Raw genomic sequence first — 23,157 nt, forward strand, 5'->3', positions numbered from 1 at the left:
ACAAACATGTCAAGCGCATCTCCTTCCATGTAAGATGATGTGAAATTGTGCATAATTTACATCCATCACTTTGTTGACGATCACCAGCAGCGGGACACTGAAGGCGGGATGTGAATTATGCTGCCCGCAGGCCTGCATGCGTGCTCACGACAAAACGGGGACCACATTTGTAAAAACAGAGGTCAAACACTCCACAGCAGACCTGTAGATACTCTGCCTCTCACCCCAGGAACAATGCACGGCAGGACTGAAAACAGCTGGTCTTTCTCTATCCAAAGGCAACAAAATCTGCCCACCTGCTCCTCTATAACTTACCAGCAAACATTTGTTTAATGTGCACAAACATTTAAATGTGAAAATAGCAATTTGTGGGGTTTTTTTCCAAGGCTGGATTAATTTTTGGCTGAAGTCAGTAACTTCCTGGGGTCTCGTCAGTGTGGGTTTGCCAAGAAACCAGCAGAGACTCCAGTCTTTGTGTCAAGCCAACTGTGTTCTGGCAGTGGCTTCACATTTAATAGACAGACTGAGAGTGATTCTGCCTGTTTCCCGAAATGTCAAACTATTCCTTTAAAAGAATGTCGTTCAGTCTCATTTCCAGAGTGTGACAGTTGTCTTAGCTGTTTGAGTTGTTTGTATTGTTTTGTCATACCGATACTTTTATGCTGCCATCTTGAGAAAGTTATTTTAATCAGGTTAAATAAAGGAAAAGATTAGATGTTTGTGTTAGAGTCATCTACATGCAAACATGTATGCTTACTGTTTACTGTTGCTCCTGTTACTTCACTCTTTCAATACTGGGATGAGTTGTGTTACTAAATTTATACAAGCACACACACACACACACACACACACACACACACACAGAAGCTATTTCCAGCTTTCCCTGTTGAGCCAGTAATGTCCATCTAAATCTGTAGTCGCCGAGGTGGATTGAGTTACACGAGAGGCACACGCCACTGTCGCAAAATTTCAGGTCTACCAATGTAACCCGCAGTGTGCCAGAGCTGAGGCACATGTCCAGACCACGTTTCCAACACTTCAAAAGTTGGCGCAAGTTGACAATCCGAATTCAACCAGGTACTGTGACAATTCTGCATGATGTGTGTGTGTGTGTGTCTGACTGCTAAAAAAGCATCAATGTAGTAGCTGGAGGTGCTGTACAAGTCTGCAACACAGTGTTTAACACACTATTCTACTTATCAGATGAAGGTTGTGGTGTTTGAAACTGAAATCTATAGTTTTTAGACTTTCTTAAATGCCTTTTGAAATGTTTTTTTCTTAATATAGTTTTAGGAACAACTCATATTGAATTCAAAAGACTTCCATATATTTTACAGAAATGTTACATTCTTTGTTCAACATGAATAAAACACATATTAAAAGTGAACTATCTTCCTATTTTATGCATTTTACTTATTATTATGGTGGCCCCTTTGGAGTTGTGTCAATATGTTTGAATTTATACATTTCCAGATAGCTGTGCATGCATACTGTGCTCAACAATAGTAAACTATCCAATGCTCTATCAAAGTGAACCACTACTGAGTGAGGTTGATATGTTGCAGTTTAAGGAACTGACTTTTAATGTACTTCTTCTACCCTCCCACACTTTCCCTGTCCTGCATTGTCTGTGTGTGTGTGTGTTTCAGATGGTGATACTGGATGTGTTAATAATAGGGGGTGGCCCTCATGCCTTGACCCTGGCTAGCTTGTTGTCCAACCCTGACCCAAACTCAGACCCTAGACATAACTTACCCCCCTCCCCCTCCTGCTCTGACCCCCCGAGGCCTGACCCAAACCCAGAAATGGCCATCAACAAACGCTGCAGTGGCAAGAAGAAGAGGAGATCAACAGCCGGTACAGTAGGCTTGACTTGACATGATAGATTTGGATTATGAGATAATGACTCCCTGCTATGAGTTATAATTCTGAGCTGACAGAAAACTCTTTTCACGATCAATCATTTAAGTCATATTTTAAGCAACATCAGTAAGGGTAATGTAATATCACATACTGTTAAAAACAAGCGTGGGAAGGAAACAAGTACTTTCAAAGCCTGATTTGTAACCAGACTTAGTTCCTTGAACACGTCACTCTTTCCACCACTTGAAAGAGTGACGTGTGCTTTACTAAATTGTGAGGATTTGCTGCTCTTCTTTGTCTTATTCAATAGTAGAATGAAGATTTTTGGGTTTTGGACTGTTGGTCATACAAAACGAGCAACTTGAACACGCTAACTTCGGATCTGGGAAATTGTGACGGACATTTTTCAGTGTTCTGTGCTGTTGTATTGGCCAAACTATTAATCAGTTCACTGAGAAAGTAATTGGCAGATCATCTCATAATCTTGATTCAGTTTTAACAACAATTTTAAGTCAGTAAATCTTCAAGTATTATCTCATTTTTTGATGTAGTGTGTCATCATATTTTATTCATATTAGTTTTGTCACAATTTTGACGTAAAATGTAATCAAAACGTCCTTTTGGCCTATCAGGTAACTTCAATAATTAACTTGTCAAGAAAATTATGATTTAGCAAGACTTTCTCATTATTTGGACTTTTATCTTGGTAGCTCAGAATATCTTTATTAGTTCATCACAATTCTGACTCAGTCTTGATCATCATTTTGACTCACTAACTCGTGATTGTGGTTACGCATCAGAAACTTTTGACTAATTGGATCTTGCTGTTGACTTTTGGCCCCATGGTTCAGTTCACATGTGGTTTGTGATCAGCCTCTGCAGGCCTGACACTAGAGGAGCAACTAGCAAAGTCAACGGTATCAGAGAGGGTCATTCGCCCCCCGCTGAGTCTCCGAGTGGTAGATTCCTATGGAGAGTGGGCCACTCTGTGGGAGAGCCAGTTCACAGCTCTGAACATCCCTCACTTGCGCTCACACACTCTGGTGCACACAGATCCTCTCAATAAGGTAAAAACACAAACAAGCTGCCCCTGAGGCAGAGACAAGGAGGGCACTTCAACAGTATGAATGTAAAGAGACACATGTGTATGTTTCCCTTGACAGAAAGCACTGCAGGAGTTTGTTTTAAAGTCTGATCGTTCAGCGGAGCTTCACAGTCTTCCAGACCAGGTTTATATTCTGGACGAAAATGCATTTTTCAACGACATGAGACTCGGCAAGAAGGAGAGGAGGCGTCTAAACATCAGCTCTACCCTCAAGAAGAGTTTATCCTTCAGTTTGCCAGGAACCAAACTAAGCGTGGATTTCTTTAAATATCAGGTTGGGACACACAGTATGTTTGTTTGTAAATGTGTGTGTGTTCAGCATAGTATGTCTAATATTACATCCATGTTTACCATGTCACTCTACACTTAAAGGCAACCAATGACTTTAAAAACACTCTCAACTTATTTGTAGTATAGATCTTAATTTGAATGAATTACTGCTCTCTCTCTAGCTCTCTCTCTCTCTCTCTCTCTCTCTCTCATTGCATTCATGCCTTTTACTATATTACTGAATAACTTCCTAAAAAAATGCAGCAATAACATCTGCTGTGGTTTAAATGATGCTTTATGCTTGTTTGGAGTCATTTCTTACATGGAAAAATATTATGTTATTATTATCCTCTAAGCAGCTTGAGCACGTTCATCAGAGAATAGCTCTTTCCTGAGTTGTTGAGTTGATTAATCTGAACATTCAGGTGGAGAGATACAACTTGGACAAAGTGCTGATGAAGGGAACAGTGGAGCACATCACCCCTGTGACTGAAGATGAGGCAGAGGTGGAAGAAGCGGGTGAGCGGGTAAAGGAGCGGGAAGCAGAGCGAGAGGCCATGAGAATCGCTGACAGAAGGGGAGATGGGGCCAGGAAGAGAGTGAGATATTTTCAAGTCCAACTTCAAGAAGGCGTCATCCTCAAGGCCCGCAGGGTCGTTATGGCAACAGGTCCAACCCGTGCCCAGATGGCAAACATCCCCTCATGGGTGGAAAGCATTGGAGAGAACTACCCAGAGGAGCGTTTGCAGCACACTGTGCACCTCATGCACCACCTGCCAGCTGCTCGGCAAAAACCTGGAGACGCTGATTGTCGGGGGCAGAAAGAGACTTTTCCTGCTCGAGGTGAGTCAGAGTTCCTCTGAGGATCATGTGACATCACAATAATACAGAAAAGCTTTGCAGGGAAACTATGTTTGAGCACTTGTCCAACGGGAGAAGGAAAATTTATATTTCTAGAGTGAGAAGAATCAAAATCACATTTACTGCCAAGCAAGATTTGGCATTAGAAGAAATGTGACTTGGTATTTTGGTTCACATAAAACATCCATATGAAATATAAAATAGAGATAAAAATTTAAAAAAATGTAAATCTGTAATATATCTTTATTTATAAAAAATAAAACTCACAAGCCTTATTTCTTAAAATTGAATTCCCTTTTCCTAGTGTTTTTATGCACATTTATTCAATAATAATAATTATTCATGTTTCTTCGGTGGACGCTTTACACCTCAGCACTCTCCTTTACAAGTACTCTGTGCCCGTGTGTGTCTAGAATTGTGTGTAGTGTGTGAGGCAGGGCAGAGAGTAATGGTAGTTGGTGGAGGTCTGACCAGCGCTCATGTCGTCTCAATTGCCCTGCAGCAAGGTGCCAGCCATGTGACGTGGGTCATGAGGAAGCACCTCCAGGTCTTGAAACAGTGTGAAACTGCATGTTAGACCATCCATAAAGATTTACTGTAGATACACCTCTCTGCCTCCAACACCCATGTCAGGCTTCGCCGTTTCCTCTCCAGTTGAAACAGTTCGACGTGGGCGACGTGGAGAGCCTGGTGGGGCGCTACTCCCACGTGGAGCACGGCATCAAGATGGACAGCCAAGCATACCTGCGACAGTTCTATAATGAACGGAGCCTCCACAAACGGTTGGCTATGATTCACCAGGCAAGGAAAGGAGGGGCTGTCACCCCAGAGGCCTACATCCACCTACAGCCATTCATCCTGAACGGACGGGTGGACGTGAAGACATACTGTCAGGTACGCATGGAGGGGGGGGGGGTGACATAGTCTCATGACAGCTGATGTAATGTGAGGTATTATGTGGAAAGTTTTCGCCTGAATCTCATTCAAATGTCCAGGTGAGTGAGACCAGATGGTGCTACAGGAGCCAGGCCTGGAGTGTCTCCCTCAGCAATGGGGGCTGCTGGACTGGAGACATGATCTGGCTCGCCACCGGCTGCAAACTTGATGCCAGACAGGACCCGTTGCTTTCTGAGGTGATGAAGGAGTTCCCCATTCAGGTGAGTTGGACATACATACATATGTTTTAGGCTATTTAGAGGTGTGGACGGGCGCACGAAAGTTAAGCTTTGCTTGGTCTAGAAGGAGGTTTAAAAAGTGCACTGTTTTCTGGATGGAACCTGAAAAGGTAATACTAATAAAACATGTCCCCCTATGAAGGTGATAGATGGTTGGCCGTGTATATCTGAGAGCTTAGAGTGGACGGAGGAGTGCCCGCTCTACCTTATGGGGCAGTACGCTGCTCTTCAGGTACGTCTCTTCTATATGGTGTTTTGTTCTGAACAGTTATTTTACAGACTATGTGTCCCATTATGTTTTTTCCCTCCCACACAGGTTGGACCTCATGCAGTAAACCTGGCTGGCGGACAGGCTGCCAGCATGCGGATCGCAAAGGACATCATGCAGCGCCAGCAACAGGACAATGAAGAGGCGTCTGAACTGAACGGGGAGAGATGTAAAACTGAAGAATATATCCAGCAGATGCGAGGCCTTTTATGGCTTTAACTTAACTGTTTAGCCTGAGTAGCTCACACACACCTGTGAGCGGTCATCTATTCTTAATGATGGTGGACCTACTTGACCATAATCAAATAAATGCTGTGAAACCGACTTTTTTGGATAACTCTAACTTTACAGAAAGTGTTACAGTACTTTTACTGATACTTTGTACTGCTTTGCACTTCTACTCCACTACATCTTAGAGGGAATTATTATAATCTTTACTTCACTATATTTGTCTTGCAGCTTTAGTTACTTTACAGATTAAACTACTTTCACACAAAAAACCCACACAAATCATCAATTTTACAATCCAGCAGTATATAAAGTAGTTCAAATGTTTTCTACCTCCAACAGCTTCACACTAAAATACTGTTTCATGTTATGTATCACTGATAATAGTGACTGAAATATTCCAATGATATGATATGATATAAAGTACTTTCACTTTAGTACTTTCTATACATTTTGTTGTTAATTATTTTACAAAAGTGAAACTGTGTAGTATAGAATTAGTGTATAGTATTTTTTACATTGTTAAGCAGGTCATTTCACTCTCTGACGTGTACATTACTGACTGGTATCAATGGATTTGCCCTGTGGGAGAGGTGGGGTCACTCTTAGGACACATTTAGATCATCGATTAGTTTGTTTTTGGTAAAAAAAAAAAAAAAAAAGTACCAACTTTTAGTGATGCTCGGTTGTCTCCAGTCACTCAACCTTCCCTTCACGCTGTGGGAATACCTTTAGCCACGCCCCCTGGCAGACTTCCGGATTCTAATCTTACCTGAGGAGGTGAACGAGCCTGCGCACACAACAACAAAGTAGCACTCGTTCAAATGTCGCCATCAAAGCAGTAAAAAGAACCAAAACAGTGTCAGGACGTGTTGTCTTATACTTTCAAGTAGGTGAGTGTATTTTACAAAGTAGCTGAATGTTGCCAGTCATGTTAAGAAATGATTAAATCGTGTTCGTATCAGGTGACCTCCAGTTGAAATAAGTGAGGCGCTAGGCTTCCATTACGCACAATGGAAATCTGAATAACCAGGCACTACTGTTTATGTGGTGAGCAGCAGGGACTCAATTATTAACTACAACATGAACTACAACAGGAAGCAGCACACGACTTGCAACAGATCTGAGATCAGAAGGTGCTTCAACGAGGTGCCTTTACGCTTCTGTGCCAAAACATGAATCCATCATTTCAAAACGATGAAGCATCCAGGACACAGATTGCGTAACGACGTTATAAGGAAAGTGTCTCTGAAAGTGAATACAGCCACGGTTGTTAGATGCAGAGCCGTCAGCAGCGCTCGGATCAGCTGATCCGATCAGCTGACTGATCAGCTGATAAACTCGCAGCTGCTGGCTGGTTGGTGTGTTTTCATCTGAGACCAGCAGCGAACCTCCACTTTACGAAGAAGAGTGTTTTGAAAGCGGGGAAACCCCTGTGACTGCGTGACCATTTCCTGCCATTTCGCCATGTCATGGTACTTCAGTATATCTTCAGTATTTTTGGAATATACCAGGTTTCTCCTCCTCACTTCTCCTGTCTGTGTGCCCTTTAGCCTGATTTTTGCAGCCAAGTAACTAATACAGCAACAAAAATAACAGTTTTAGATTGTAAAATTTTACTTTGGCATGGCGAGCTTCGCTTGGAAGTCAAGACTAAGACTGTAACAGGGATAAATAGCTGAATAATTATGTTTAAAATGACTATTTATGGATCACCGTTACCCTGTATTAATTCTGCATTATCAAAACATATGACATGACAGTTCCTCTAGAGTTTCATTTCATTGTCAAACAAATTGTTTGTTTGTTTTTTATCTCAAAGAAGAGCTTCTACACAGGAAATAACATAGATGTGTTGCCTAAAAACAAACCATTTTACTGTGTCCATAAATGCTCTTTTTAGTCATAGTGTCCTTGCTTAATGAGCATTAATGTACCTTTTCTGTTTTTGTAGTGACGAGCGAATCCTTTCCCAGCATCATGAACGTGAGGAGAGTGGAAAGGACGGTTTTGAGTGTGGAACAGGTGGAGGGAGTCGGTGCTAGAGTCCGCAGGAGCATCGGGAGAAAGGAGGTAAGTCCCCCAACATGTTCAGCTGTTGAAAACTTAAGAACAATCACTGTAATTCTTTTTTTTTTCTGTACATGTTTCCAGCTGAGAAACCTGGATCCTTTCCTGATGCTGGATGAGTTTCGAGTGAGCAAGCCGTCAGGTTTTCCAGACCATCCTCACAGAGGATTTGAGACGGTGAGTATTTGACCATGTTAGATAGTTATGATTAAGATAAGATGGGAGAAAGTTGTAGCCCGTTCACCGTTTGCAAACCAGTCGTTAAATCAGTTGTTGCATAAAAATCTTTTGTCCTTAGATGAAGTTACACAGTGCTTTTCACTGCTATTCATCTCAACACAAATAGAGTGCACAGTGATGCAGAGTACAGATCACGATAAACCACATCATCATTATTAGTTTGTAAAAGCACAAAATACCACAGATATGACAGCAGTTTACAAGAGAAATAAAAATGTCCTTAAATACAAAATATGTAATTACAGCTTAAACAGCTCGTCTACCAATCATTTAGCCCACTGGTAGAAAAACAATCTGCAACTATTTTGATAATCAATTTAATATTTGGTTTAAGCAGAGAGGGTGTTGTATGCTGTACAGATTGTAAAGCCTTACTTAGACAAGTATGTGATTTGTGATATTGGGCTTTATGATATGAATAAAACAAAAGTGGCTTAAGCAAAAATACCAAACATTTACCACTTTCAGCCTCATAACTGAGAGAATTTGCTGCTATTTTTTGTCTCATGTGATGAAAAACTAAATATATTTGGTTTGATGACATCCCCTTGGTCTTGTGATGAGTATTTTTCCCTACTTTATGACACTTGCAGTGAGTGGAAATGATCTTCCCCCAAATATCTCAAAACAGTATTGAACTGATACAACTCCTTTAACCAAATAACTAAACATAACTAAGCATTACAACAGAGGCACAGGTATTACTGGGGGAGGAGCAGGTTCCTACTTTGATCAGTAGATGGCGACAGCAGGACAGTGTCCATGAGGTGAGCTACAGTACTGCTCTGCCTTTGTCAGTGATGATATAAGTTTATAGATTTCAAACCAAACAGACAACTACTGTTGGTTTTAAGCTCAGCTTTAGCCTAGAAAGCTTTGAGTTAAGAATTTGATGATGACAACTCACAGAAAAATTCCCCAATTTTGAAAGAGAGAAACTGCCCCGGAGTCTGGTGTGTTTTTGTGGGACCGTCCTTGGTTTTGTGGTTTTCTTGTTCTTCCTGAAATTTGAAATGTCACCATTGCGTCACCATCAGAGTCCTTTACCGCTATTACTGACACGCTAACACGTTGGCCGTCACAGTTTATTGAACACTGACAGGACAAATACACACACAGAACTAAAAAATGTGAAAAGTTTTTATGGATTTTTCCCCATGAACAAACACACACTCTCATCTCATACAATGAAGGTCTACTTTTGAATTCCTTTATACAGCAATAGTGTACAAGTACACTACAATGGAGCCTTATATTACTGCCATTAGAGTAGTGTTGAAAATGAGTAATCATCCATTTAAATATTTTTTTGAATACATCAAATGTGAGATAACACCTTCTAAATCTGAGAATATTTTTATTTCTTGTAATTTTAACAATTTGGGGTTTTTTTTAGACTGAAATTAAACAATTTTAAGACATCATCTTGGGTGATGCATATTTGCCATCAGTGTGTACATTTACAGACTTAATGGTGAATTTATAAAATGAAAAAAATATCATATACATGAAGTTTCAATATTCATAATGTTTAAAAGTTGGTTGTAATTGATTTCTTAGGATCCCCCCTTTTTTTTTTACTGACAATGAATCTAATGACTGTGTGTCATGTGAAAGATTTCGCTTGTCGTGACAAACCCGCATAGAAATATCACCCAAATTTGCAGACCGGGCATTTTAGCACCTTTCAGCTCATTGTTTTGGTTTTTACAGCCATTACCATTCAGTCTCTCATTAACTTCATTTCCAGCAGCAGCAAACAGCTGTTTTCAGAAAATAAATGCCCTGATAAACCTACTCTATGCAACTGTGGTGAACATGATGGAGCTTTTAGCAGTGAAAGGGTCAGATATTTCCCTCAGGAGTTGCTGGAGAGCAAAAACAGAGTTGAAAGGAGAGTGAATTGCAGAGTTACATTTGATAATGTTGCTCCATGTCTGCTCTAAAACGTTAACCCACCATAATGACTTTATTAGGTGTTAATATGTAAGTGTTCTTTTTACAGCTTGTTTCCCTGTGCTGATGTGGCCAAATCAATCAATGCTGCTTATAGCCTATTAATGGAAAATTACATTTGATTTGGTTTGGAAAGTGAATTACTGAATAGTTGCCCCTGTCATTTAAACAGTAAGGGATGTATGTACTACTTACTCAGTTTTTCATCGTATTCCATCTTTAGAAAAGGGCCCTTTGGTTTTGCCTGAGCTTCACTTGTTTATGCTGTATGAGTGGGAGTACGTCTGATTGAATCACTTTTTATTTCAGGCCCAAAGCCTTTGGAATGGAAAATCTCTTATTCTTTGCTCTTATTCTTGCTCCCGCTCTGTGAATCTCTCTGTGAACCACCTAGTTTGATGAGCTTGTTTTTGGAAATGGCTTGTAAAATGTATCACTGTTTGACCTCAGTGCTGTTTATTAAAATCTGTCACATATTTTTAAAATTATGGCTTAACTGTGCGCTGTGGTATCAGTAGCAATACTACTACCGCATTGATGAATGAATGGAACTTGGCAGGTTAGACTTGTATCTTTAAAATCAAACTTAAAAGACCCAGATAGTGTCCTTAGATTGCCAGACGTTCCTGCAAGTGTATTTTATTTGGCAGATTCAACTTAAATCTCCCAGTGTGGGTGGACAGCACTAGGCTACACTCCCAGCATGCTTTTCAGCAGGTGTGTTTGCTCACACTCACATGACTTTTGAAATCACACAGCTGTGGAGACAGATCACAGGCAGCTCACTGCAGGGGCCCGAGCTTTCCTCCCTTAGACAGATGTTCACCTTTGAACCCATGACCCCACAGTCCGCACTTCTCTTCCTGTCCAGTCTGACCACTGCGGCGGAGAAAGCACACACATGCTTTTAGTGTTGAAGCAGCATTTGTTTGAAATCTCGTGGCCTGGAACATTAGCGTTCACTGAATTCAAAACAGGTCATTACTTTACAATAAAGCCATTAAAAGAATGCTTGAAAATATACACTAAATTGAAAAACTGTCCTATTTCTTTTGACATGTAATATATATATGGTGTCACAATCATGTGCACATTTGCAATACCTATGTTCATACGTGTATGTGTCTTTCTTCAGGTAACATATGTTTTAGAGGGAATCGTGGCCCATGAAGATTTCTGTGGTCATTCAGGCCGATTGAAACCCGGAGATCTGCAAGTACTGCATAATTTATGTACTCTTTTTTTTTTTTTTAAAGGAAAAGTTCAACATTTTTGGAGTGCTGCTTATTTGCTTTATAGATACATGAGAACAGTGACACCAGTCTCAAGTTTGTGCTGTAAATATGAAGCTGCAGCGTGTTAGCTTAGTTTAGCACAAAGAATGGAAACAAGGGGAAATGACTAGCCTGACTCTTTGCAAAGGTAACAAAATCTGCATCTAAAAAATCTACTTTTTGCCTGATTTATCCCCAATTTACCTCTCCGGACTATCAGAGGAGGAATCTGGTCTGGTACGGGTATGTTATACCCAGATTATCTGGTAATTTAAGGGGTTGTTCAATCTTAAACCTCCAGATCTGTCTGCAGAGTCATCAGGGCTGCCCTGATCATTTCAAACATGTTTGATATTTAGGATTTGATCATGTCAAGTCTACAAAGATGACCATATTACCAAGTAACAGTAAACATTCTAGCACTTAACATTGACCAGCATACTACTCTTGACAGATATTAATACTAACAGTAAAAAATTCACCTCCTATTCGCGTTGAAGAGCCCCCAACTCTTGTTGACTGCATCAAGCTAACTGGCTGCAGCTTCACATTTACTGTACAAACACGAGAGTAGTATCGGTCCTCTAATCTAACTCTTAGCATGAAAGCAAATAAGCACATTTTCCAAAATGTCAAACTATTCCCTTAACTTTGTCACTAATGAGATTGCTAAATGGTACTTTGGTAAAACATAGTAAGAGTGCTCTATTAGATATTATGTAAATATTATTTAGAAGTGTGATTATTGTTATCTGTTATCTGGTCTAGTTTTCTAATAACGTCATAGAATTTAAGTAAGTAATTAACTTGAGTGAGAGGCATTCAGTCCACTTGTTATTAACATGAACGGCCTATTGGCATCCAAATCCCCTTAAACTCATTACATATACATTATAATGTTGTGCACTCACACTAATTGGATATTATGCCCTGTGGGTTGTTTCCTTTGTTTTTAAAGTAGTAAAGTTAGAATCACACACATGCACAAACGCACACACCAGCTGCTGACTCAGCTTCAATCTGCAGCAGAGGTTCAGTCAGTTCAGCTGAATTTGCTCTAACTCACCATGTGCACCCTCTGTAGGCTCAGACGTCATGTAGGTCCTCATTTAGGTCCATAAGGAAGGCTCAAACACTCAGATCAGAGCAGGGTTTCATTAGAGGAAGTGGTGAAGACAACACACCAACAGTGAAAATGTTCAATAATTTTCTCAGCTGTTGTTGAATTTGAAAAAAAAAGAAAAAAGAGGGAAAGGTTGCTGCATTTTTAACATCCGTAAATGTAGACGTTGCTGAAATTAACTATTTTAGCATTACTTGTGACTCAAAGTTACCCATAATGCTCAAGTCATAAGTATCATTATATTACAAGTAGTATCAATGTTTAAAATGAGTGACAGTCCGGTATTTTCATACACATTTTAATCTTTATTAGGACCTCGTGTACCCAAACTTGAGTTAGACTGCATAATTATTATTTCATGTAATGTATTGCAGATTTAACTTGAACCACATATTAATTCAATTTCAAAAACACCGCACAGATCTCTGATGTCTCTGTTCTCTGTGTTTCCCATTGTCCTTTGTTGTTCTGTGTGTTTTATTATCCAGTAGATCCTTGACAATAAATACCCAACAGGCAGCAATAAAAGAAACCAAACAGCGTGATGAACAGTCACAGGTGAATTATGAGTGGCCAGCTGCGTTAAAGCAAAGCTTGAGAGTGGAAATTTCCATGCGGCCTCAATGAGAAGCAGAAGCTGTTAAACTAAACTCAAATTTGTCCAGTGTTTTGAATCACCACCTTGAGAACAGCTACATATACAGTATATCCAGAATCCTATCAGAAGAATATTTTTATTTTTTACTGAAAATCACGTCTTGTGTCCAGTGAATTTGGATATAATAGCCCCATAAATCGTATATTCTGTATTATACTGCTGAAAATGTTAGTTCACAGTTACATGCAATACATCCCTTGAAGAGCACAAACTTTCATCACACTGCCTCTAGCTGCTTTTGAGTTTTATCTGTTTGGACCAAAGCGGAGGACCCACGGAGGAATCCGTGATGCTATTCCATGCCACATGCATGGAAAATACAAATCTTCCCACCTCTGATTATCTATCACAAATACAAAGACAAAATACAATATTATGGCCTCAACAAATAGTGATGCAAATACAAATAAATGTGAACACCTGCAGTTTATATGTGACAATTACGATTTGTGTCTTTGGTATATCTGAAATATGTCTTCCTGTTCACCAGTGGATGACTGCAGGAAAAGGGGTGGTCCATGCTGAGATGCCCATGTCAGAAGAGCCGGTGGTGGGCTTACAGCTATGGGTGAACCTGCCAAGACGAGACAAGATGGTGGAACCAGCGTACCAGGAGCTTAAAGGCTCAGAGATCCCCAAACCCAGCCGGGGAGGAGTTACAGTCGCTGTGATATCTGGAGAGGCTTTAGGCGCAAAGGTGTGTGTCTCTTTTTGTGTGTGTGAATTTGTCTTCATAATTTGCCCATGGGGTTGTGATGTCACTGCAGCACCATTAAATAAAGCCTCAGTCAGAAGAACGCTTTGAAACTCAACATGATGTTTACTTTCCTGGTAACTGTTGATCTCATGGTGATTTCTCATTTACTGGATGCTCGAGGCAAACAGGCTTTAGTCTGTCTGTCTGTCTGTCTCTGTGTGTGTGTGTGTGTGTGTGTGTGTGTGTGTGTGTGTGTGTGTGTGTGTGTGTGTGTGCGCGCGCGTGTGCGGGTGCGAGTGCGGGTGTGCGTGCATGAGACAGAGAATGCCTGTTAACCACACAATTTGACCAGTGTGAGTGTAAGGAGAGTCTGTTTGAAGAGAGGAAACAGTAAATGAGAAGCATGTAGAAGTGGCACTGTTGCAGTGTGTGGCTGTGTGTGTGTGTGTGTGTGTGTGTGTGTGTGTGGAAACTGAAATGAAGACTGATGACAAATGTAAGCCAAACGAGAGGCTGAGAGTGCCAGTAAGTTATGCAAAATATGGTTTGAATTGTGTGTTTGTGTGTCTTTGTTTGTCTGTGTGTGTGTGTGTGTGTGTGTGTGTGTGTGTGTGTGTGTGTGTGTGCGCGCGCACACGTGTGTATTTGTACACTGTACATATACTGCAGGGCACGAGACACATAGAGTTGTGGTCTGGCAGACCTCTGGGTTTAACACAGGTCACTGAACTCTTTCTCTAAAAGTCATCCATCTATTTCTCTTTATTTGTTGTATTCATACTCTCTAATGCTCATGATTTGGGGTTTTCACTGATTGGAAATCAGTAATTACAATACAGTTTCTAATCCCAGTAATGCTCCATTATTTTGACAGTTTGTTGTTGTTTCACTTGTTGACTTAGCAAGAGTTTGCTGGAGGCTTGATGTCAGCTCGGTCCCCGTATGTTAGGTTGAAAGACTGGTCCTGTGTTTGTTGCAGAGACAAGAGGAGAAATCTTGTCTCCCTATAAGTTGTCATTCAGTATTTATATGTTGTGTGTTCTTATTTGGCTTGCTAATGTTAGCCACTGGTGAGCATTCAGGAATCAGCTGCTATAGTTCAGAGTTGGTGGGTGTGTGACCCTGACAGCTTCACTGTGAGGAAGGGACTTTTGGAGTGCTGTGCACATTTACAAGTGCTAACACAAAAAAGGAATAAAGAACTCAAAGACAATACAGCCGCTTTCATTTCCTCTACTTCGTCAACTTTCTAACCCATGTTACCTATTTGCAAAAGCCTCAATGCGGAAGTTTCTCTAAGGTCATTTGCATCAGCCGCCAGTGTGGAATAAGCTCCACCTGGTGAAATGTCTCACTCATGGTAAAAAAAAAAAAAAAAAAGCCATTAAACTACCAACAATAGATTCTGAATATATCTCTGAAGATCCATGTGATTATTAATTGGTCGCATAACAAGACTATATGGGTAGCAACAGATCAATGCAGCTTAAACATGTTGTTCACAACCATTTGCAAGGAACAGCAGTGCAGATGGTTCTGAATCTGTAAACAACTGACCATGACAGTCACTGGCGCCTGCATGAATGTCACTGCATTAATGTGTTTTCTGTTCCATATAAAATATCTGAAGTGTGTGTGTGTGTGTGTGTTAGAGAGAGCATTCATATGTTCTGACTGTGTTTTTGTTTTTAAAAGTCTAAAGTTTTCACAAGGACACCCACCTTGTACCTGGACTTCAGAGTGCAGGCAGGGGCCCTGCATGTGCAGCCGGTCCCCCCAGGTAGGAGAGTAATGTTTCTAAATAGACCATAGTGTTGCTGGGAATGGTTGGTCTGTTCTTGCAGACTAGCATCCGCCCCACCCCCCCCCCACAGCTTGCTGTACATTATCTCTTACTTATTTTATACAAGTAACTGGGGTTAGGGGTCCCTTTCCTCCAAACTTGAGGGGTGCCGATGTGGAGCAGTCTCTCTCATAACTGGGAAAGGGCCACTTCGACTTAGATGAAATAGATTGGGGGTATAAGCTCGCCATTGGCTGACTATTTCATTTGGAAATCTCTACCCCTTCTACTATCTGCATGTTATAATTTTCAATGTCTGAGTTGCCACAATAAACAATAACAGCAAATTTCAAGGTAGCAATCTACACATGGAAAAATGCAAGTTTTGATCAATATTTGGATAGTGCAATAAGGCATGCCTGCTTGGTTCTTTTGGTGAATGGTAGAAAGGATATACAAAGAATATATTTAGAACAGCTATCTAACAAGGCCATTGTCATTTAGAGTTTATTTGGCAGATTTTAAACTCTTTTAACAGTGGCATTTGCCAGGGACATTGACTTCTGTGATATTGGTTTAGAAATACATTCTGCTATTAAATCATCTGTGGTCAAGTCCAATCGGCTCCACCAGAGCTAAAGTATCGGCAGGCTTCACCTCTAGGACAGCGATCATCAACGATATGTTTGTCTTTTATGTCAGTAAACGTTGTATCACATAGTCGACATACACAACATGTCTTTTACTGTTTTATGTGCCATTTCTTCTGTGGGCATTTAGCCATTTTAATGCCAGGGGACGCTTCCCAAGTGCAAATGTCCCACCAAAACAAGTTCCACGGACACTATTTTGCAAAGGCATCTTCGCTACATCCTGGATTTGAGATGATTGTGATTGGTTTAAAGAAATACAAACAGGTGCTTTTGTTTTGCCTGTACCAGAATGCTAATTGATAATAATAATGGTAAAGTTAGCTCACATTACTGAGTTAGTTTTCTGCTGTAATGAAACTACAGCTAATATCGACTATCTAGTTTAACAAGGATTTGCTGCTGTTGTTACCAAACCAAGCTAAAGTTGACTAGGAATGATGAGTGAAACCACAAACACACTTAGCTGGATAACAAATATCCATATGGCTACTACAGACTGTGTATAAGAAGTGAATGTAGCCATCATGATGTCAACCATTGATCTGGTCACAAAATAGTCTTGTCATAAAGCATACCCTGCTTTATCGTCTATTTTACTCTAAATGAGACCATATTTTACAAAGTGAACATCATGCTTTATTGAGGAAGACTTGCAACTAGCAACTGAGACCAGAAACCCACTAGGAAAGTGTTTAATAATGTAATAAATCAAGTGAAGTAGGGTCATTTTCTCATTCTTCCTTTCATTCAGCCTTCTTTTTTGAGCCTGTGGAGTTACCCCCTGCTGGCCATTAGAAAGAGTGCAGGTTTAAAGCACTTCCACATCTGGTTCACTTTTGAGTCTCAGAAGCTACGTCAACTTTTAGAATATAGCTCACTTGTCCAGAAGCTGCACATCACTTTTCAACCCCTTCAAAACCTTTTTCAGCGATCAAAGGCCACATCAACCTAAATGTAGGTTTTGCAAGACCCCCTGTCTCTTTCTACTGGTGTAATCTGTTCCTTGGAGAGCTTCACCTGTTTGCCACAGTCACTCACTCTGTAGCTCTGCTGCTCAGGAATGTGCAGAGAGCATCACCTCTTTGACGAGTTAGACTCAAGCACAATTTTTCACTGATGACTGTCAGAATGTAAAAACAGCAACAAAAATAATAAGATAGTGCTTACAACACTCTATGCTTACACGAAGGCAGGCTTACGTAAGGCTTTTGATCAAAGACTGCATTTCATCTGTGGAGGAGTAATAGAAAAGTGGATAAAATGCTACCAGCAGACATTTACTATACTAAAAGAAACACCTCAAGGCTCCTACAACTTGTAAAGCTGTTGGAGGGCACGACAGCTCAGCATTTTACAGTAACAGAAAGAGAGAGAGAGGGAGGAGAGAGAGAGTTTTACATGAAGACAAAGAGAGTTTTATAACAGAATGAACATACACATTTAAATTCACTGTTACTTCTGTATTCAGCTGCCCCCAACCTAATAATACTGCATATTTTTGTCACTTGCCCTCCCCGTAGAGGGCTGAGTTTGACCAGTGGGAGTGGTGGCTTTACATTCTCTTAATGGGGATTCACGTCACTATGAAGAAAAGACATAGGCAATTATTTGTGAAATAGTTCACCATGTCAGCAAAGGTGATGGTGTGTCAGTGTTGTGTTCACAATTTGCTTCTGCTGCCTGCAAGTGGCTACACTTCCTATTGCAGGTCTAAAATGGTTCACATCTTCTTTATAACACATATACTGAGAAATTATATTTTTGTTATTGTTTGACAGGATGGACTACATTCATCTACACACTGTCAGGATCCATTCATGTTGGTGAGTGTTGTCTGGTGTTCTGCTAAAAGGCCCACTGAACACTCTTTTTATTAGAACTTTGTATGTATTCCCTTATGAATACATTCAAAAACTTGTCTTATATTGTTTACTTCATATTTCATTTAAGAAGAAAACATCACAGATGTAGATTAACCAGGGTGATACTAACATTTATTATTTGCATATGTGCACTCTTGTCTGTCTGATCATTCCCTCGCCACCCTCCCTGGTCGTCTTGCTGCCATATCTATGCTACAAATATGTGTGAGATCTCAGTCCAGTTGCTGATTCCCCCCTACACACACCTCAAAGGCTCATGTATTCCACTTTAAAGCTTGATGAACTCACAATGTCACTAAAACATGATATCGTCAGTCTTCACACCACTCCGTTTCAACCCAAATTTAATTTTGTGCAACTGTATATAAATTATGGCTATCTGAGAGTTTGATTTAACATCAGTCACTTTACCCACATGTTCTAACAACAAAACTGACAATGAAATACTGCATTTCCTGCTGCTTGGATGACATTGTGTGATTAGAGAATTCCCCTTAGCATGACAACAAATCCTTTGAGACAGTTTTCAGAGGCTTTCTCGGTTTGTTGAAACTTGTTGTTTTCAGTCAGAATTCCCCTTTTGATATTTTTTCATAAAATTTCATTATGATTCGATTACTCTTCATCGTTACACGGCAGGATGTCTCAGAGTGGTTGTAATTGTTGGCAGATGTTTCGATGGCAGAGGATGAAAATGGATGCTAAGATTAAAGAAGTTATTTGAATCCTAAGTCTCTAGCTCTACATGTACTATAGTCTGTCCAAATATGGAGCAGCTGGCTTTGATGAATGCATCAACCACAAGTGGAAGTGTCTGGCTTTCTCAGCACTCAGTCAGACTCTAAGTGTTGTAGCGTGCAAACATAGTACAGAACCAGGTAAAAGTGTCTGAAACATACAGGTGCCTATAGCTGAAAGTGAAGATCTGTCCCAGTTTGGCATTTAATATCCTTTTGTCTCATTTCACTGTTCATTCACTGTCTCATATTTTGAGGTTGAGTTAGAGTTGTTTACAGTATATGCCTGAAAATAATGTGGTAGGTTTACACAGGAATTAACAGGAATTCATGTCACCGTGAGGAACAGACAGAAAAACAGCAGTGTATCAGTAAAAAAAATCATTGTATTGTCACTTGTGTAAGTGGTACAGAATTGCATATATCAGGTTGAGTCAGCCTCAAGTTAATTGAAATCATAATGAACAAGATTTCAAATGAAACAGAAAATGCCAAAAAGTGTTGAAAATGAAGAGTTACAGAGTTGCTAAAGGACAGAACTGTAAACTTTTTTTTTTGTTTTCAAGGCCCAGATCAGGAGCAGCAGAAGGTAGAGCCCCATCACACGGTGGTGTTTGGAGATGGAGACTGTATCAAAGTTGAAAACAAGGTGAGATATTCGAGTTCTCTGGAAAGAGACCTGTGGCTCCCAAACTTTTGTCCCCCTTTGGATACTTAAAGTATTTCCCCCTGCAAGTCATTTCTAGGAGTTTACTGATGTGTTTGTTTGAGGAGTCGATCTTAGAATAGTGAGCTATGAGGTTTTGTATGCCGCCTCCCTCCATTTGAAGTACATGATCCTTCCACTCTGCCTCTGCCTTATTTCAGGGATGATGTTTTTGCCTTTATTTTTTTGTCTGTCAATGTGTTTATGCAAGTATCCAATGTGGAATCATTCAATCATTTTTATATCATCTTTGGTTTCCTGCCACTGTTCAGAACAGTACATGAAAATGGATCTGATGTTGCTCTCATATTGATGGACCTTTATTTTTAGGCTTGGACTTCCAGATGTCATGGAAAACACTTTAAAAAAAAGATATTAAGATGAGGAATAAAGCTTACAAAAATGTTCCTGGGCTTTCCCCCAATTTTGTTTCATGGGCATTATGTTCTTTTCTTCTATGTCAAGTCTGTCCATCTTGTACTTTTAGTTTTATTTTAGTTTTGCTTCTCAACCTCACCAATTATTGTGTTGTTGTGAGAGGTTCAATCAAAAAGTGAGAGATTATTAAATATCATGGTACACATTTTATATAACATAAATATGTTTTTTCCTTGTTTAATCTCATGACCCCTCAGATTTAACCTGGGACCTATGGGGGGGGGGGGGGGGGGGGGTCCTGGCCTCTAGTGGCGCGTTTCCACTAGTACCTACTCAGCTCGACTCGACTCGGTTTGGTTGCGTTTCCACTAGCGCTAGTAGGCGAGGTGACGGGCCAAAGCAGCTCCGAACTCACGAGACCCCGGCTGAGTGCCACTGTGTTGGAGTTCTCCCCAGTGAGCGAGAAGGCTGCCTCCATGAGACTATGGGTTGCTGGGGGAAAGGCTCTAACTGTTGTGTTTGCTTATGCACCAAAAGGCAGTTCAGAGTATTCAGCCATCTTGGAGTCTCTGGAAGGCATCTTGGAAGGGGCTCTGTCTGGGGACTCCATAGCTCTACTTGGAGAGTTCAATGCTCATGTGGGTAATGATGGAGAAACCTGGAGGGGGGTGTTTGGGAAGAACGGCCTGCATGGTCTGAACAAGAGTGGTGCTTGTTATTCGAACACCATGTTCGAGCATAGGGTGGTTTATAAGTGTACATGGTACCAGACCACCTTAGGCCAAAGATCTGTGATCGACTTTGTGGTTGTGTCATCAGCTCTGTGGCTGTATGTCTTGGACTCTCAGCTGAAAAGAGGAGCAGAGCTGTCAACTGATCATCACCTGGTGGTGAGTTGGATCAGATGGTGGGGGAGGCTGCCGGACAGACCTGGCAAACCCAAACCTGTAGTGAAGGTGTGCTGGGAGCGTGTGGTAGAGGCCCCTATCCGGGAGGTCTTCAACTCCCACCCGGGGGACATAGAATCCGAGTGTATAATAAAAGTGAGAGCTGTGTCCGCATTCTCAGAACAAAGTTAAGCATGTTCTCAGTGGGTGTTGGACTCGGTGAGGAGAGCGTCCGGTTTGGGGACCTCAGAATTGCATCTCTGCTTTTTGCAGACAATGTGGATCTGTTGGCTTCCTCAGACCGTGACCTTTTGCATTCGCTGGGGCGGTTTTCAGCTTTGTGTGAAGCGGTCAGGATGAGAATCAGCGCCTCTAAGTCTGAGGCCGGAAAATGGTGGATTGCCCCCTCCGGGTTGGGAGCAAGTTGCTGCCCCAAGTGGGGGAGTCTAAGTATCTTGGGGTCTTGTTCACCAGTGAGGGTAAAATGGAGCAAGAGATGGACAGATGGATTTGTGCGGCATCAACAGTAATGTGGGTGCTGCTCCTGTCCCTTGTGGTGAAGAAGGAGCTGAGCCAGAATGCAAAGCTCTCGATTTACCAGTCGATCTACGTTCCAACCCTCACCTATGGTCATAAGCTCTGGGTGATGAGTGAAAGAACGAGATCGCGGATACAAGCCGCCAAAATGAGTTTCCTCCGTAGGGTGTCTGGGCTCAGCCTTAGAGATAGGGTGAGGAGCTTGGACATCTGGGAGGGCCTCGAAGTAGAGCCGCTGCTCCTTCACGTCGCAAGGAGCCAGTTGAGATGGTTCGGGCATCTGGACAGGATGCCTCCTGGGCGCCTCCCACCAGGAGGAGACCCCAGGGCAGACCCAGAACTCGCTGGAGGGATTATGTATATCATCTGGCCTCGGGATCCCTCAGGAAGAGCTGGAAAGCGTTACTCGGGAGAAGGGCATCTGGAGTGCCCTGCTTGGCCTGTTGCCATTGTGACCCTACCCCAGATAAGCGGGAGATACTGGATGGATGTAAATGAAAGGCTGTAGTCTGTCTACTTCTCAAGCAGACAAAGATGATGGCACTGACTCTTATTTCCTCCTCAGGTGTCTGAAGTTTCACATTTTGTGCTGATTGCCGGAAAACCAATCAAAGAGCCTGTAGTACAACACGGTACGTCATTTGTGTAGTTGCCTCTATGTTGGCAAGAAGGTTCTGTACAAAAGAAATGCTGCTTGGTTTGTTTCAGAATTCACAAACAGAACTGATAATGTAATGTTGTGCCCTTCAGGTCCATTTGTAATGACCACAGAGGAAGAGATCAGACAGGCCATCATGGACTACCAGACTGGCAGAAATGGCTTTGAAAGGGCTGTAAACTGGAGATCCAAGATCAGAGACTCTCTCTGAACACTACACATTGCACTCTTGTCCCTGGTGAAAATGTTTGCCTTGCTTGTTTGCTCCTATAGAAACATATTTAGAGAGATGTTTTGTTGATATTTGTTTTTTACAGGATATTTACTGTGTTTACAAGACATTTCATACTTTCCAGCATCTCTTAACTTGTTCATTGTCCAAGTGCTTATTGTGGGAGTGGACAACCCGCCCCATTGTTAGCAAGCGTGGTTGTTTCCCTTGTAAGATAGAGATTTTAGGGAAAATGTGCTTCTAACTGCCTTCTCCACCCCCCTTGTTAAATTGAGGCTTTATTACATTTTCCTTTTGCTGTTTGAAATAACACTGTAGTGCAGCTGTTATGAAATTCTGACACAAAATGGTTGTTTGCACACATTGCTGTTATGAAGATAGTTGTACATACTTTAGGAAAGTTTATGTATAAAGGTTTTATAAATGTTTTAATGTTTGACGACATATATTTATGTACCACAGAATTTGCTTAAGAAAATTAACCTAGTTTACCCAGCTGCTGTAAAACACAAAGAATCAGTTTGCCAGCTGCCAAATATCACAAGACCTCAATAACCAAAACCACATAAAAATATTTTTGCTTGTTTCAATATGCCCAAGCTTCTGGTCACCATTTGCATACAAATGACAAATATTGTTCTCATATTTCCTCCATTGTGTATGTTCTGGCAGATTACACCCAGAGTCAAATGGACCTGAATGGGCGAGTGGGTGGGGTGTTGGTGGGACAGGGGTGGTGCTGGCATCTTATTTCCCCTCACATGTTACGGAGGTCTGGATCACATTTAAAACACATGTTACTGCTCTTCGGCTGTGTGCGGTTTGGCAACTCCGGAGGAAAAGACACTGACAGGAGATTTAACGGGCAGGGGGCTTGATCACTTGACAGACATTAAAAAAGGAAGACGGGAACAC

General features: G+C 41.2%; 2 protein-coding genes across 4 annotated transcripts; both read left to right on the forward strand.

Moving 5' to 3' along the window:
* The first annotated feature begins 1,008 nt into the window (after positions 1–1,008).
* Positions 1,009–5,860, forward strand: LOC139202772 (uncharacterized). Its single transcript, XM_070832350.1, has 10 exons — positions 1,009–1,077; positions 1,650–1,857; positions 2,737–2,930; positions 3,027–3,242; positions 3,664–4,081; positions 4,513–4,646; positions 4,754–4,993; positions 5,095–5,256; positions 5,417–5,506; positions 5,591–5,860. Exons 2-10 carry the CDS (start codon positions 1,650–1,652, stop codon positions 5,759–5,761), a joined length of 1,833 nt encoding a protein of 610 aa, XP_070688451.1. The 5' UTR covers positions 1,009–1,077; the 3' UTR covers positions 5,762–5,860.
* A 690-nt stretch (positions 5,861–6,550) lies between these two features.
* Positions 6,551–22,678, forward strand: pir (pirin). Of its 3 annotated transcripts, none has more exons than XM_070833137.1 (10): positions 6,551–6,663; positions 7,725–7,843; positions 7,925–8,017; positions 11,172–11,252; positions 13,582–13,788; positions 15,484–15,568; positions 18,003–18,047; positions 19,411–19,493; positions 21,918–21,984; positions 22,103–22,678. In XM_070833137.1, exons 2-10 carry the CDS (start codon positions 7,751–7,753, stop codon positions 22,219–22,221), a joined length of 873 nt encoding a protein of 290 aa, XP_070689238.1. In that variant the 5' UTR covers positions 6,551–6,663; positions 7,725–7,750; the 3' UTR covers positions 22,222–22,678. The 3 variants fall into 3 exon arrangements, with proteins under 3 accessions (XP_070689238.1, XP_070689228.1, XP_070689245.1); XM_070833127.1 differs by having other exon boundaries at positions 6,551–6,659; XM_070833144.1 differs by lacking the exon at positions 6,551–6,663 and adding an exon at positions 7,151–7,213.
* The last annotated feature ends 479 nt before the right edge of the window (positions 22,679–23,157 follow it).

This window comes from Pempheris klunzingeri, chromosome 1 (genome assembly GCF_042242105.1).
Source record: "Pempheris klunzingeri isolate RE-2024b chromosome 1, fPemKlu1.hap1, whole genome shotgun sequence".
NCBI lineage: Eukaryota > Metazoa > Chordata > Actinopteri > Acropomatiformes > Pempheridae > Pempheris > Pempheris klunzingeri.